We start from the raw sequence: 16,668 nt of genomic DNA, 5'->3' as shown, positions 1-16,668 counted from the left end.
GTGCTCTCTTCTTTCCTTTTCTGACCCCGCCCACCTTGTCACCTCATTACTGTTTAGTTGCTCCACCTGTGTTTCTCCTTTGCTCCCTGACTCATTACCTTATTCACTCTGTACACCTTGTAAGGGAAACAGGTCAATTTAGCTCAAAGGGAATCATTTAAGATTTTAAAGGGAATTTGAATAGAATCACTGTTTCACGGCTGGTCACGGAGACACCCTGCGATTCAGTGAACTAGCCGTTTAACATCAAATCTGCGCTGGATACTAATATCCAAACTATAGTGAAAACACTATTAATTAGCACAGTAACAAGATCGGCAGTTTAAGACATTAACTTGTAAGCACAAAACACAAGATACTTCTCTTTTCAATATGAATAAGGCTTTATTAGATAAATCTAAGACATATAAACTAATCTAACACATAAACGCACGCACACACACATTCACACAAGTTGCAGGAAGGTCGAAAGTTAGGGAAAGATGAGTTTAAGAGAATGGAAATATGGAATTCCAAGTTTACAGCAATACGTTAAATTGCATAGACATGAACAACCATCAATCACGTAATTAGCCCTTGCATTGAATTCCTCAATGTGACTAAAATTATATTAGATACACCAGCACAACAAATATCTGGGGATACGTTGCCTTCGTTTCCTGTGAAAGGGACTCCCGTTGAAAGGGGTATCCCGGTGTCGCTGATTGGCTGGAAGTTCAGTAGTGAAGTGACGTCTTGGGAAGCCCGTGGTTGTTGGGCGTTGGCTGAAAGTGCAGAGTCGTGTGCGCTGGTCGAAGTTGAACGGGCATCCGAGGTCAGGCGTCAGAGACTCGACGTTACAAAACTTAACTCAGAACACGAAACTCTCAAACGGAAAAGAAAAGAAATAAAGTTTGACGAGACTAGGTTGTGTTCCTTCTCATCGTGGCATAGTAGCAGCAGGCAGGCACGCTGGAACCGCGCTCAAAGAACAATGATTACTAACCGCATGGCTAGATGCTACAAGCTAAAGCTAGGTAGCAACGCTACAAGCTAAAAGCTAAGAGCAGGCATGACTAATAGCATGACTGATAGCACGAGCAAGGCTGGAACTAAAAGCAGACTAAAAGCGAAATTACATCGTGTCCAAAGTATTTAAACTTCCTTGTTGGCCACCCCTCAAATGTTGCCTTGACCAATCAGATATGGTCTTGGGTCTGGGGTCATAAATTATTTGTTTATCTTACCAAGCATGTGGTTCCTGCCTCGCAGGATCTAATTTTGGACATGATTCCTATAACACAATTATGATATATTTTACAAATAAATGATTGTCAGGACAATATCAAGCAAGAAAATTCGATTATATCACTACTAGTCATGACTAGTTATCAAAAAACATACACAATAAGTGATTATACATGATAGTCAAATGTGTGGGTTACACATAAATGAATATGGAGTTAAGCAATGGAACGATTCATTTATAAGTCTTTTTGAGTTCATTCTGGTCCATATATAATGTACAACAAGCAGTTTCTTTGCCATTCTCTGGCAAAGGGACTTTTCTGTGAAGACATAGGTTTAAAGCCCTTCCCCCTTAGGAATTTCAGTCTGGTTCTGCCTGATGGGGGAAGTCAGTGCAAGTATTTAACATGATCTCCTGGGTTTACATGTGATGTCCAGCGTTGCATTTCAATCACGAACAATAAATTTGACAATCTCTTCTTTGAATTAAAATTGTTAATAATTGTTCTATTGGTGTTAATGTTGAAAGCTGTTGTGTGAACAAGTTGGTTGGTTGGTTGGTTATCTTGCTTGGTTCTTGTGGCACTAGAACTGATTTATGACTTCCTGAGGAGTTCGGCTCTCGTTTCAATGCACACAGCTCTGATAGACTCTTTAATTTGTCTGGTTTGACTCATTTCTGCTACAACCTGTTGCATCCACTCACTCTGTACACCTGTGCACATAATCACTCACACAGCTGTTCCCTATTTGTTCACAAGTATATAGTTTCTTCTCACCCACCGCTCTGCCTGGCTATATTGTAATGTCTATGTGGATTACCTGTGTTTCTCGTGCTCGTGTTTTCCGGCTTGTCCCTGTGATTCATTTTGGTTTTGTTTTTGCCGTGTTGGCCTTTTAGTTCTCGTTTGTTCTTGTTATAATAAAGTGTCTCTTCCCTGCACTTGGACCCAGATCTTGTTCTTTTACACGGCGCCGTTTCTACCGCGCCGTGACAATTTCTCTTTGAGTTTTATTTGGCCAGTCATCCATGGTCTCGAGTTGGGATATCTTTTAACAGTTTTGACTGGAATACTAGTTGCCATGCAAAACTTGATGTAGTCAGTTATCTCCGTTTTTTTATGTAGGTCGCCGTCAAAAATACTCCAGTCTGTACATGCAAATGACCCTTGAAGTTGTGCAGTTGTATCCTCTGTCCACTGGGTTATGCTATATGTAACTGGCTTTTCTCTCTTCAACAATTGTCTATATTGTGGGAGCAAAAAGACGATGTTGTGATCAGCGGAGCCTAATGGAGGCTGCACGCAAGCAGTAGAAGCATTATTTATGTTCCTGTAACACAGGTATAACACATTATTTTTTCTAGTGGGGGAATCAACATACTGCTCAAAGGATGGGAAGACACTGTCAAGTTTGCAGCTATTAAAATCCCCCATAATAAACACCGGAGCCTCAGGGTATTTAGCCTCAGGCAGAGCATGCACCACCCATCCACCCATCTTTACAGGGGATCTGTTGCTCTAGTTGTCCTGGTCTCGGCTGTCTTTCAGGACAGTAGAGGTCCTTTCTAGGTGCTGATCCATCATCTGGTCTGGATACGTGCTGGATCCGGATTCAGTGAATCGCAGGGCGTCTCAGTGATCAGCCGTGAAACAGTGATTCTGTTCAAATTCCCTTTAAAATCTTAAACGAATCCCTTTGAGCTAAATTGACCTGTTTCCCTTACATTTTATGGTGGAGAAAGTGGGCAGTCTATGTCAGACTCGTAGACCGGCTTTACAAAACGTAACTGTAGTAAGTGAACTTAACCCTCTTGGCGCCACGGTCGAGTTTACTCGACAAGATGCGGCACTGTATAAAACGGCCGATTTTGTCAAATAGGGTGTCAAATTTCATGCAACCTCCCCTGCACCAGATAGCAGACATGTAATACTTCATCTCTGACTCAAAAAAACGTCATGCTCCTATACAAAATCTTCAAGGTAGAGCGCATTGAATCAGTGCGAAAAAAAGCGGAGCTAGTGTGAGAGTGAGCCATTTTTTATCTGACCAATATTGTCAACGTCAGCGAGTATTGGCATTAGATTATTATTATTATCATTATTATTATTATTATCTAATGGCATCAATAAAGCTTCAATAAAGCCGCAATGAGGTCTTGGGACTTCCATTCGCGGACACTGATTCTGAAGGGGAATATCTGCATTCAGAAGATGCCGGTGATACTGAAAGTGAAAGTATAGCCCTACACAAAGCACAACAAATCCTTTGCCCAAATGGTCCTTTGCCAAATGTCAGAGGTGTGAACAATGTTTGCCGGGGTCAGAGTGTTCATTGCGAAATTAGCAGGCGTGTTACTGTTGCGGGGACGAGGCGGGAGATTTTTACCATGCTACACATGTATATTTGTCTTCTGACCGTACCTCTCCGCAATCGCGGCGACAGTATTGTAGTGGAGACTTTGCCTAATGCCACTGGGTATGTTAGACAAGGTCGAAGTATTCATAGGACAGTTAGGAGGCAAGGTGGAGAGTAGCAATGACACTGACAGTAGTCCGAGCTGTGCACATTCGGCGCGTGTGTGAGGCTGATCTGGCCGCGCTGCTCATAGCAGAAGCAGAGACGATGTGACACGGGGCATAGCTTTTGAACTAAACAGGTCTTGTCTACTTGTGTTTGTGTGTCATATGAATAATATATATGTGCCCCATACATGGAATCAGAGTGCCTGCTGCATGTAGTAAATTGAAAATCTCTACAGAAAAAGGCCAACCGCTAAATGCATTTGGTTTGTTTCTACCATTTATTAGTAATGATTTACACAGTTTGTTTACTACTTATTATTTACCTGAGCATTCAGTATTGTGAAATATAGCACACAGAAGGTGAGGGACATTTTTTGGGGGAAAGAAGTTCTGCAGTTTATTATTTAAATGTGACTTTTCATGAAAATTCTATAATTCAAGAATGCCACCCCATATGACGTCATAATATGCAAATTAGATGGGAAAATAAAATCCCTATATAAACATTGGGTCATCCTTAATATTTCTATAATTTACAGAAAGTCTCTATCTTTTATACATTTTAAGATATAGCCTTTTGAAATTAAGATGTCAAAATTGAACGTTTTAGGAAAAAACCTCTGGCGCCTAATGGGTTAAAAGCAACCATCTGAGATCGTACAATAAGGTAGAAATTGAGCGTGTCCCTGATTTTTGTAATGCCTTATAGCTGATTTGATTTCACTGCGTGTTCCAGTGGCTCTCAAAAGCTATCTGAAATATATAGCCAACTGAAATATTTCAGGTCTTTTATTGTTTTAATACTGATGATTTTGGCATACAGCTCATGAAAACCCGTAAATCGGTGAATAAAGAATAGTTTTGAGTGTGTTTCTCAATCTATTTATCAAAGCCCCCATATTCATATTTCATAAAGTCTGATTGCCAGTGCGTGTTCCACTGCCGAATCAAATTTGATATTGACTCCCCTAAGTTAAACATTAGAGAATAATGTTTGCCTGTCTGTGTCCGTTCACAAAGTCAATGCAATCTCGCGTAACACTGCGTGTGTCTGAGAATAATTTGAATGGGAGTGTTCTAAAAGCTTGATCAAGTAAATGTTAACTGTGTACCAACAGCGAAAACCAAAAAAACATTGTGTTTGTGTCCAGAGAAACTGGCACGGAGATTCATATCGCTATCACTATGTTCCTTTAACTATAGCACAAAGCTGCTATTTGAAATAAGATAAGTTTAACTCTATACGAACTGAGAGTTTAAGTGCCACATTGCAAAACCAACTAAACGCTGTGTTGTTATCTGTACAGTGTTTAAATGAGTCGACATTTCATGTACCATGCTTAACTGTTGCAACTATGCAACGATTCATGTGCTAACTTTAATCCACTAGAGTGTTATTTGGTTGCCACAGTTACCGTGACACGGAAGTCTTAACTTACTTGCAACTCTGAACCGCGCAGCACATCGACGCTTCAATTTACATTGAAGTCTATGTTAAAGCCACTAGCCTCAAAGGTTAGCCGTTAGCATTAGCATCCAGTGGTTGAATAGTGTGTGTTTGGGCAACGCTGACATGATTTAACCCTTAAAACATCTCAACTAACACTTGCTGGTCTCTTTCTCTCTCGTATTGCTCTCTTTTCTCACTATACCACTTATTTTCATTTTACTAGAAAGGGAAATACTGACTCACAATTATTAATTGTCAAATTGAAATTTAATTGACACATTAAATTTATTTTGAATCATTCAAAATTTCCCTCTCAGATCATTTCATATGATGCTTTATTTCTAGTATTCTCTTTTGGGCCTAATTATTTTAGGAATGAATAAGCCTTAAACTTTGAAAGTTTAAGTAAACTTATTCTACCTAATTTATTTATTACCTATCTGAATATATGCTATTCAGACCTTGATTTATTTGATTGCGTTTTACCCCTCTTCCTGTTTTGGTTACACTTAACCACTATTGTTTTACTTATTGATTTCCTACAAGCACAAACAAGAGCCAAAAAAAGAGAAACATCTCTTAGCCTCATCACTGCTGAGCAGAGCAGAGTCCCACGTCCAAGAACTGGCATATGATGAAAGGAGTGAAGGGCCACAACCCAAAACCTCACCTGCCTTCGCCACACAACCCTTTCTTGCCAACGAAAGAAAACCTCCTGTCCAAGACCTTGGAGCTACACACGGGATGACCATCAAAGGCCTCAACAAGCTGTCTGAAAACATCAGCAGGTTCAATCCAGACTCCACAGAGAGCCCCGACATCCAGGCTTACCTGCGAGATATTGAATTTCATTTGGAATTGAGACCTCATGTGACTGACAGAGACTGGTTATACCTCCTTAGAGCCACGTCCAGTCCCGAGGTACGGAACTTTCTAGATCGACAGCCCAGTCAAACAAAGTCAAACTACCAGCGACTTTGTGAGGTCCTGATTAAAGAGTTTACAGACCCAGAGTCTGAACATGGACTGTTGACTGCCTTGGAAACCAAACAAGGTCGACAAGAGACTCCACCAGCTTACTACAACCGACTCCGACAAGCCAACTTTGGTGCACACAACCAACCTGACCTTAAAGAGGATGTGAACTTAAAAAGCCTTTTCCTAAAAAATCTGCACCCTGGAGTCTGCACCATGTCCGAAATCCATGACCATCCAACAGTTGCATGACCTAACACAGAAGGCCTATAACAAACAGAAGATGGCCTCAAAGAAAGGTAACAGAACCTCCACACTCTTGAACTCTGTTAACAAAGACTCAAGCCTTGCACTGGACGACACCCAGTCGCATCACAACACCAGAGTCTTCCATCAAGAGCACAGAGAGCGTGACGCCCATATCCACGACCGTTTTCAGCCCAACTGCTGGAAAAATCCATGGGACCAGCCACGCTTCTCAAGAAACCAAAAGGATAAGAACATCTGGAAACCTAACCAGACATCCAAAGGTAATCAGCTGACTTATCCAAGAGCAACTTGTGTGGGTAAGCGACAGCAAAACCCACCTCAGCATCACTCAGACATGCACAGTGCTGTGTATGCACAAGAACATGACATCTTACCATCTGAAGAACAAGTCATGAAATAACTGTGAGAGTTCCCTCAAGACCATTTACATGCATATGACCACAAAGTTGAGTCGTGCTCGCTGTGACCAGCGACAGAATGGAAGACCGGTGATCACCTGGTGCACCACATCAGAGATGACAAGCACCTGTTCAACAACGACCCGGAACGAACAAGTCTTTCACGGCCAACCGTTGATGAAAAATCTGAGGTACTAAAGGACATCACCTCAGTCACTAACAAGCTGTCAAATGAACTCCAACTCCAAGATCCACATTCCAGTCTGTGCAACAGCAACCACCAGAGCACAGAAGGTCAGAAAGTGCTACAGCCAGAAGACATCACAAGAAGTGTGCAACATAGGAGACAACGTTTTGCAACCCAGCTTCAGACAGCCATGCCAAACTGACTCCTACTGTCTGCTAAAGAACGTCCTGCATTGCTGGACTGACCCCCATTAGACCATGGACACACCCTCATCCAAGCGAAGGATGCAGAGAGCCAGTCTTCAGTGACATACTAGAAAAAGGGGGAGACAACTCAGACTTGAACAGAGCTGACCACACATACACTACACCATTAACACACACAACATTACCTACACCCAGAGGTAACCACATCTACTGATAATACATTCAACAAACGTATTCTTCCCACAGGTAGAATATCCAACCTTTAGCCTAACAAAGTTACACATACCCACCATGAAGAAACGTGCAGTCATCCTCACAATAGGTAGAACACCTGACACTAAGTTAAGGTTCATGACACACTAGCTGCACATGACATCCTAGCTCAATAGTAGTTGTAACCCATGCTAGGAAAACCTACAGCAGCTTTGTTCTGTTTTGTTCTTATTTTACCTATCCTTCTCCTTCCCCTCTTTCCTGTGTAGGTGAAACACTTAGACACCCTGCAAGGGTCGAAGTTTTGATATAAGGATTGACTCGCAACACCTAATATCTGCCAACCACTCTAAACTGAATGGAAGCCAGAGAGCTCCATGCATGATAGGTCAATTCATTTAATTGAAAATGAGATTACTAGAAAACTAACGGTAAACGTGTAAAGTAAGACAACCTAGGAGAACCAAACAAAGTTAACCAAAAATTTGATTGACGAATCAAAATAAAACAACGATTTCCAAAACTAAACTATCCTCAATGTGCTAAACTACATTGAATAATTTAACTTAACCATGTGTACCTAAATAACCTGATGCCTGCACCAGTACAGTAACTGTCATGGAGGTGTTGTCTTGTTGTTTGCTGTGTTTGTCTACTTCTTCTGCCTTTGTTTCTCCAGCGATCGACGATGTCTTCAGCTAAACACCTCGCCGATCAAAAGGGGGATTTGTAGCCGATCTGACTCGAACCAGACAAATTAAAGAGTCGATCAGGACTGTGGTTGAAACACAAGCCGAATTCCTCAGGAAGTCATAAATCAGTTCTAGTGCCAGAAGTTCCGAGCAAGATGACCAACCAACCCTTTCACAGAACAGCTTTCAACATTAACACCACTAGAACAATTATTGACAATTTCAATTCATAGAAGAGATTGTCAAATTTGGGGCAAGTGAGATGCAACGTCGGACATCACATGTAAACCCATGAGAGTTATACACAATATCCTTAAACACCTCCCCCACCTAGCAGAACCAGACTGAAATTCCTAAAGGGGGGGGGGGGGGGCTTTGAACCTCTGGTCTCCACAGAAATCTTTGTCAGATAATGACAAAGAAACTGTCTTTAGTACATATATATGGAACAAAATGAACTCCAAAATGACTTCTAAATGAATATCAGTCCATCGCTTAACTCTGTATACATTTATATATAACCCACACATTTGACAATCATAATAACTTATTGTGGATGTCTTTTAATATCTATTGGATAGCTTAAGGATACATATTCATGTCTCATATGTATGTGTTTGAATCTGTTAGCTTAAGACAGTCATGACCATCTGTTATTTGTCAAATGTATCATATTCTTGTTATAGGAATCATGTCCAAAATTAGACCCTGCAAGAGCGGGAAAATTCTGACCACATGCTTGATAAGATAACATATGATTTATGATACCCCCGAGCCAAGACAATATCTGATTGGTCAAGACAATTTGAGGTGTGGCCAACAGGCCAGTTTAAATACTTAGGACACCATAAAATCTTTGTCATGTCTGCTTTTAGTTTTAGCTCTGCTTTTGCTATCAGTCATGCCAGCTTTTAGTTTGCTTTTAGCTTTTATCTTGTAGCTTTGCTTCTTAGCTTTAGCTTTTAGCCATGCTTTTAGTCAACACTTTAAGTGTTCTTTGAGCGTGGTTCCAGCGTGCTTCGGCCTGCACGCCTGCTGCAACTTAGCCACGATGAGAAGAAACACCACCTAGTCTCGTCAAACTTTACTTCTTTTCTTTTCCATTTGAGAGTTTTGTGTTCTGAGTTAAGTTTGGTAACCGAGTTCAACTTCAACCAGCCACACAATTCTGCATCTTCAGCTAACGCCCAACCATGGGCTTCCCAAGACGTCACTTGAGTGACTACTGAACTTCCAGCCAATCAGCGACATCGACAACAAAAGGGAACACAGGCAATGTACCTTCAGACATTTGTACTGGTGTATCTAATATAATTTTAACCTCATTGAGGAACTCAATGCGACGGTTAATTAAGTGATTGATGGTTGTTCATGCCTATGCAATTTCATGTATTGCTGTAAACTTGGGATTCCACATTTCCATTCTCTTAAACTCATCTTTCCCTAACTTTCGATCTTCCTGCAACTTGTGTGAATGTGTGAGTGCGTGCGTTTATGTGTTAGATTAGTTCATATGTCTTAGATTTATCTAATAAAGCCTTATTCATATTGAAAAGAGAAGTATCTTGTGTTTTGTGCTTACAAGTGAATGTCTTAAACTGCCGATCTTGTTACTGTGCTAATTGATAGTGTTTTCACTATAGTTTGGATATTAATATCCAGCGCAGATTTGATGTTAAACGGCTCGTTCAGTGAATCGCAGGGCATCTCAGTGATCAGCCTTGAAACAGTGATTCTGTTCAAATCCTGTTTCCCTTACATAAACATTTCTGCATTTGACATTGAGAGCTTAGGCCGTAATTTAGATAGAATTTTTTTTGCAGTTTTACAAATGTGACTCGTCATGGGTGACACAAGTCGGCAGCACAACTTTCGAGCAAAATGAGAAAGAAGCGTTTTTTTTTTTTTTTTTTTTCAAAATTGGTGATTTTTGTTTTTTTGCAGAATCTGTTAGTTGAGATCACGAAGAAGCCTCTCTGTGTTTGAGATAGCAGTATTGGTATATTTAAAAGCGTACATTTTGAGTTTGAAATCGGCTAGTTTTTAGGAGATTCTAGCACACAGTGGGGCGTGTGTGTATTTCCATACTGGATAAGCCGGCTTTTGTTTCTTTTGTTATTGCCCCAGCCCTCCGAGGGAAGCGTGGCTACTTACTATGCAGCACTCTGGCCGGCTGTATACGAATGTATTGGACTGGCGTCAGACGAGTTGAACCATAAGCTATCAGAGGCTATATCGATAGCAACATTTGATGGGGATAATGACAGAGAAATGGGGAAAATCTGTGACTTTGACTGTAAATGCTACATGAGGAGAAAGGTAGCCAGAAGCTGTCTCCAGACATTATGTACAACATACGGCTGGATTCTTTAGCTGCGGAAAAAGAGTGGCAGGACATGCAAATTATTGGACATTTAGAGGCAAATAGACGCACAGTGCAAACTTTGGAGATGGTTAATTATTTCATTGAAGGCAACGAGATCTGCAATGATACTTTTATGTTTCTTATGGGGTGAGTTTCCATAAACATCAAAGTTTGTCATTTTGTGTTCATTCTAAGAACACATACACATTATCTCATGTTTAGTCCATGTTTAGACCTTACGTTAGTTACTTGCATTTACGCGTTACGTTAAGTGTTTCCCGCGTGAGGTAATTTTTTGTTGTACGTTGCCATGGTGTTCACGCGTGCACAAAACTACTACGGTACCTCAGCATTTCACAGACGCACTGTGAAATGACTGGTTACATGAGCCTAAGCTCTTTTAAATAAAATCCATGCAAAAGTTAATTTTAGATAATTTTAGAATACAGTATAGGATGTACCGAATATTATTCAGTTTTATGCAAAACAGAAATATGACGAATAGAATATCAGACCTCTGTCATATGGCCAAAAATAAATGCAAAAAAAAAAGCTTTTTGCATAGTTGTCTTTGACACATGAAAACTGTCACAATGCATTTTACAAGGTAACACGATGAAACCTTGCTCTCACTCGAAATGTGTCCCCATATTAAGTCCTTGAATTTTAGTTTATCATAGTTGATCATAACTAGAGATGAAATGGCATGAAAATTTAATTTCATGATTATAGTGACCAAAATGATCACAGTTATCACAGAATCCTGTTCAAAAAGTCCTAATGCTACACAATGAAATCAATTATTTATAATGCACAAGTTCAAACAGAGTTTTGACAAAAAAGGTTTTATAAAAAGATAAAACTCACATATTTCAGCCTCTAAATAATTTTTTATGAAATTCAAAAAAGATAAATTACTGACATTTACAATGCATATTATCCTTTATTATTAAAAGTATGCGGTCAAATTTTCCCCATTGTGTCTGTCTTTGCTATGCAAACATGCAGCTTTACAGGGGGTATGGCTTATGTAAATGAGATGTAATTAGATGTAAATGAGCTCTATTGTCACTCCCAGCAGTGAGAACAGGTGAGAACTGCACAATCTTTAGAGGCTATTTTCTGCTTTTTGAGCTTTTTTGAGTCACTACCTTCAAATGGCCACAACAAGCAGAGTTTTTAGGTCCTATAATTAACACCTTTGTTTTTTCAGAATTTAGCAGTAAGAAATTACTCGTCATCCAGTTTTTTATATTGACTATGCATTCCATTAGTTTTTCAAATTGGTGTTTCACCGGGCCACGAGGAAATATGGAGCTGAGTATCATCACCATAACAGTGAAAGCTAACACCATGTTTCCTCATGATATCTCCCAAGGGTGACATATAAAGCATGAAGAGTAGCGGCCCTAGTACTGAGCCTTGAGGTACTCCACACTGCACTTGTGATCGATATGATACATCTTCATTCACTGCTACGAACTGATGGCGGTCATATAAGTACGATTTAAACCATGCTAATGCACTTCCATTGATGCCAACAAAGTGCACTAAGCACTAAGATCCAATAAAACTAATAGAGAGATACACCCACGTTTAGATGATAAGAGCAGATCATTTGTAACTCTAAAGCCTGGAACACACCAAGCCGATGGTCGGCCGTCGGGCAGTTTTCGAGCGTCGACCGACCAAATCTTCTCAGTGTGTTCCGCATTGTCGGCTGAAATTGGTTCTCGTCGGCTTTGTAATGGCCGATTTGACATGTTGAATCGGCGTCGGAGCTTGTCAGCCAGTCGGGCCATCTGATCATTCTGATTGGCTGTTCAACCAGCGAACCAGCACGCTAGGAAAAAAAACCGGAAGTGACGGAGCATATAAACAATGAAGTCAACGGGGACATAGTTGCCTCTCTCATTTGTTTGTATTTCTCGTGATTATCATTCGTGATTATTTAAAGATATGGCTGTCTGGAACGAGGCAAGTGAAGATGCATTGATCAGCATGATCCAGGAAAGGCCGGCCTTGTATGACATCACGGAAAAATCTTATTCCAACCGATTGGTGAAAGCTGAAATGTGGCGTGAGATCGAAAATAAACTTGTCATATCAGGTAAGATTTTCTTTTTGGCAATCGAGGTCTTTAGAAAACTGGTTTGTTATTTTTAAATGGTCCATTGTAAGAATAATGACGTGTGTGAGTGTACAAAAATAATTTGGTTAATGGAAAACAGGCAGTTATTATAATTATGTGTTAGCATCTAGTGTACGTACAGTAGAGAAAAAAGTAAAAATTTGGCATTAACAATAATCATGAAACTGACAAATAAGGCATAATGCTCACAAAATATGACCTTATCCCTCAGAGAAAGAGCTCAAGAAGCGGTGGGATTCATTGCGAACCCAGTACATGCGATATAAGAAACAAGGACCCTCAGGAAGTTCTGGATCTCAGAAGACTGGCAGGCAGCAATGGATCCTGAACCGCCTGCAGTTTCTACAGCCTCACACAAAAAGGAATGAGAGCACTTCAAATTTACCTATCAGGGTAAATAACCAAATCTATTTTTTTTTTCAGAATAAAATAAAACCTTTTGCTTTTTTTTAAGTGGCCACTGATTTTTCAGATGGGTCTATTTACAAGTAACTCAGCATATTAACACAAGGCGTTAAATTCTTTTGTCCCATTATCTTCCACAAATGTGCCATAAAGTGCTTCTGAATAGAGCCATTTCACCAATTTGCAGGGTATTGTTGTAGCTTTGCCCTGTTATTGTTATTGTTATGGGTGATTGGTGAACAGTTGTAAGAATCTATGGTATCACATAATTTGCATTTACATTTTTATCTTTTACATTTTTTTTTAAGGAATCTTCGGCTGATAGTGATTCCTGTTCACCCTCAGATGGTACCAACAGTGACACATGGACTGGCACCCATGAAGAGCCCAGCTTCATTGAGGCGGAGCTACGGCCCAGTACACCCTTGCCTGAATCCACGATCTGTGGAATGGAGTCTACAGCTGAGTCCACTGCCATTAGACAGAAACCAAATACTCCAAAGCCTCCGGGGAAGCGCAGGAAGATGCAGGATGAATCCTCCAGTGAGGAGTCCACATACTTGATGCGAACCATCGGCAAAACTCTGGAAAAGTTGGCATCACAGGAAAACACCAATGATGCCATCTCAGCTTTCTGCAAAAATCTAGAACACAGAATGCGGAGTTTGCCACCACATGTACTGCCACATTTTCAGCATGAGGTTGATGATTGCATTTTCAAATATTCAGTGGGCCACAACCATTCACTGGATGCATCTGTCAATCAGTATACACACCTGTAATGTGTTACATTGCAAAAGTGTAATCATGTTTGCAGTATATTGTAGGTTGTACATGTACATTTGTAATTTATATTATAGTTGTATTATAGTGCTTGTACAATTCTATTTAGTATTTAAAGTCTCTTCTATTTTTTAATTATTTACCTTCTAGCAAATTGTTGGGCCATTGTTCTGAACATTGCAAAATAAAACACTGACTTTTAGTAAAAAGGTACTTGCATTCACAATTCTTTATGTAAAAAGAGATCACAAAAGACATAATTATGTCAAATCCTGACTTTTATTGAGCAAATTCCCACCATTGTCATGAAACACAAAATTCTTCTGCGAGCATATTAGAGCATTTGATAAAATATGATATCAAATATCAGATCCAAAAAAAAATACAAACTGCAAATGCATAGAGAAGTGTTAGACGTGTGTTTGTTTGTGTGTGTGTGTGTGTGGAGGCTCTTCTGTGCTCAAATCGTGACTAAGCAACTGAAGTTTAAATAAAAGAGGAAGTTGAGAATCTCGCACACAAACAACATGCATTTAAACCAATGAAAAAATAGATACAAATTTGTGTTTTGAATTAGAAAATTATAGATTTTATTTCTTGAAAGTTACACAACACACACAGAGACACACAAACACACACAAAGATAACAGCGTTTTCATTCCCACTTTTGGAGCACACTGCAGTGATTCAGTGTCTTATATTTTGCCCCATTGAAAGGGGACTGCACCAATGTCTGAATTAAAGTATTGGCACAGTTTATCCCTGAGCTGTTTGGCATTTGAAGTACTGTTGGTTGTGTGTGGCAGAGAGGCCTGCTCTAGGCCGGGGTCTTGATCTAGTCCTTCCTGGTCAATTGCTGCCATGTATGCTTCACAGCACTCTGTACGCAGAAAGTTGTGCAGAGCACAGCAAGCCAACACAATGTCCTCAACTTTGGCAGTGTTTTGAATATTAATGGTAGTTAGAAAAACTCTAAAGCGATTTGCCAGGATGCCAAATGCATTTTCAACCACCCTCCGAGCTCGCGAAAGCCTGTAGTTGAATATGCGTTGCTCAACAGATAGTCTGCGGTTTGGATATGGCTTCATGAGATATTCCTTCAAGGGAAATGCCTCATCTGCCACAATGCAGTAAGGGGCCAGCTGGTCAGATTCAGGAAGTGGTGCAGGTGCAGGTATGTTCGATGTTCTTTTCTCTAAAGCATCCTGTAAAGAGCATCCACTAAACACTCCACCATCTGAAACACGCCCATTGCAGCCCACATCAACATAAAGGAATCTGTAATTGCTGTCAACCAGTGCCATTAGAACAATGGAAAATGTGCGCTTGTAATTGTAAAATGTCGATCCAGTTCCTGGTGGGGGACGAATGTTGATGTGTTTCCCATCCAGAGCACCCAGGCAGTTTGGGAAGTTCCACTGAGCCTGGAATCCAATGGCAACTCGCTGCCACTCTTCCACTGTGTCTGGGCACTGAAAAACAGCAAGATAATAATAATATTTTTTATTTATTTATTTTTTTGGCAGACCCTTTATAAATCGTAGTCATTTTTGGATGTTACACTGTCCGAATGTGTACAAACCTTCAGGTATTTCTCTTTTAAGACCTGGTAGATTGCTGCACAGGTTTCGGGAACGAATTGCTGAATCGTAGACATTCCCACTCGGAACTGGTAAGAAAGGCTCTTGAAGCTTTCTCCTGCAAAGAATACAATCACATAACGACATTAACAATTTTCCACACATTTTCGAGAATTAATCATCAAGAACAAAACAAATTTTAATGTATTATCATATTATTATATTTTAAATGCTGTATCCTGTCAGGTAGGCTACAATTGCCATCCGTAATAATCAATTTCATTTCACTATTATAAAGTTTAATAATACACCAAAATGTACACAACGGAAAAGGTGTTGTACTGCAATGTTAAAACAAAGAATAACCTTTAGCTTGCTTACCTGTTGCCAGGAACCGTAGTGTTACCATCAGACGTTCCCCAACTGAGATACAATCCCGGTAGTTTGTGTTTTTCCTCTGTATAATTGGAGTGATAAGTTCCTTTAAAGTGTTAAATTGAATCGGAAAAAGCCGTGCAAAATTTTTAAAATCGGAGGTTTCATCTAGTTCCAGCTCTCTACACAGGTTCGGGAAAGCCCCATGAGCCTGTTTCTGGAGAATCCATGGTTTCACCCATTTAGTGCGCTTTCTGCGTATTTTTCGCGTCCGATTATTTCTTTCCTTTTCCACAAGCAAAATACCAAGGGCTGACAACGCCAGTGCCATTTGCAACTTGTCAGCCATTTCCAAAAAATCACAAATCCGTCTGTGGATGGCGAGACTCTGATTTGCTTGATCTTTGTATATGGTTTGGATCCCTGTAGCTTCTTCCGGTTTCCCGCTTTGAGTAACTACTTCCAAGACTACTGCCACCTGCTGGTACGGAAAGGTATTTCCTACGCAGGCGCAGAACGGACGTGCTAGTTGGCCGTCAGGTGTCAAGAATCGGTTTGGTGTGTCAGGGCAAATCTGGACACAGACGCTGCCGACGTGAGGCGATCCTGCAATCTGTTTTCGTTGCCACTAGTTCGTCTGCGTCGGCTTGGTGTGTTCCAGGCTTAAGGAGAGCAGTCTCAGTACTATGATACAGTCTAAATCTATGGTCATTTAGTTCAGAGAAAGCTCCTCGAGTGGACCATAAACGGCTGAGCAAAGAGGAATCATCAGTTAAATTACTGGAAGCACCTTGAACAGCCTGTCATGACCTGGCTGACCCCTGCCCACATAATCATCATTGTTTGCGAAATGAAGGAAAGACAG

General features: G+C 40.4%; 2 protein-coding genes across 2 annotated transcripts; one reads left to right on the top strand and one right to left on the bottom strand.

Moving 5' to 3' along the window:
* Nucleotides 1-12,136: 12,136 nt before the first annotated feature.
* On the top strand, nt 12,137-14,468 carry LOC127950616 (uncharacterized). The gene is made up of 3 exons (XM_052547782.1): nt 12,137-12,618; nt 12,872-13,053; nt 13,374-14,468. The coding sequence occupies exons 1-3, from the start codon at nt 12,468-12,470 to the stop codon at nt 13,845-13,847; spliced, it is 807 nt and encodes a 268-aa protein (XP_052403742.1). The 5' UTR covers nt 12,137-12,467; the 3' UTR covers nt 13,848-14,468.
* Nucleotides 14,469-14,543: 75 nt separating this feature from the next.
* On the bottom strand, nt 14,544-16,331 carry LOC127951425 (uncharacterized). Its single transcript, XM_052549306.1, has 3 exons — nt 15,810-16,331; nt 15,431-15,546; nt 14,544-15,320 (listed from the first exon to the last, which is right to left on the bottom strand). Exons 1-3 carry the CDS (start codon nt 16,150-16,152, stop codon nt 14,544-14,546), a joined length of 1,236 nt encoding a protein of 411 aa, XP_052405266.1. The 5' UTR covers nt 16,153-16,331.
* Between the last annotated feature and the right edge of the window lie 337 nt (nt 16,332-16,668).

This window comes from Carassius gibelio, chromosome B2, assembly GCF_023724105.1.
Source record: "Carassius gibelio isolate Cgi1373 ecotype wild population from Czech Republic chromosome B2, carGib1.2-hapl.c, whole genome shotgun sequence".
Taxonomy (NCBI): Eukaryota; Metazoa; Chordata; class Actinopteri; order Cypriniformes; family Cyprinidae; genus Carassius; species Carassius gibelio.
This window is presented reverse-complemented; position numbering and strand designations above follow the sequence as displayed.

Excerpts from the sequence above, each read along its gene's own strand:
- LOC127950616 (XM_052547782.1), top strand. The coding sequence starts at position 12,468 with ATGGCTGTCTGGAACGAGGCAAGTGAAGATGCATTGATCAGCATGATC. Across the intron at positions 12,619-12,871 it reads AAATAAACTTGTCATATCAG|AGAAAGAGCTCAAGAAGCGG; the intron begins GTAAGATTTTCT and ends CTTATCCCTCAG. Across the intron at positions 13,054-13,373 it reads CTTCAAATTTACCTATCAGG|GAATCTTCGGCTGATAGTGA; the intron begins GTAAATAACCAA and ends TTTTTTTTTAAG.
- LOC127951425 (XM_052549306.1), bottom strand. The coding sequence starts at position 16,152 with ATGGCTGACAAGTTGCAAATGGCACTGGCGTTGTCAGCCCTTGGTATT. Across the intron at positions 15,547-15,809 it reads ACTACGGTTCCTGGCAACAG|GAGAAAGCTTCAAGAGCCTT; the intron begins GTAAGCAAGCTA and ends TATTCTTTGCAG. Across the intron at positions 15,321-15,430 it reads TAAAAGAGAAATACCTGAAG|TGCCCAGACACAGTGGAAGA; the intron begins GTTTGTACACAT and ends GCTGTTTTTCAG.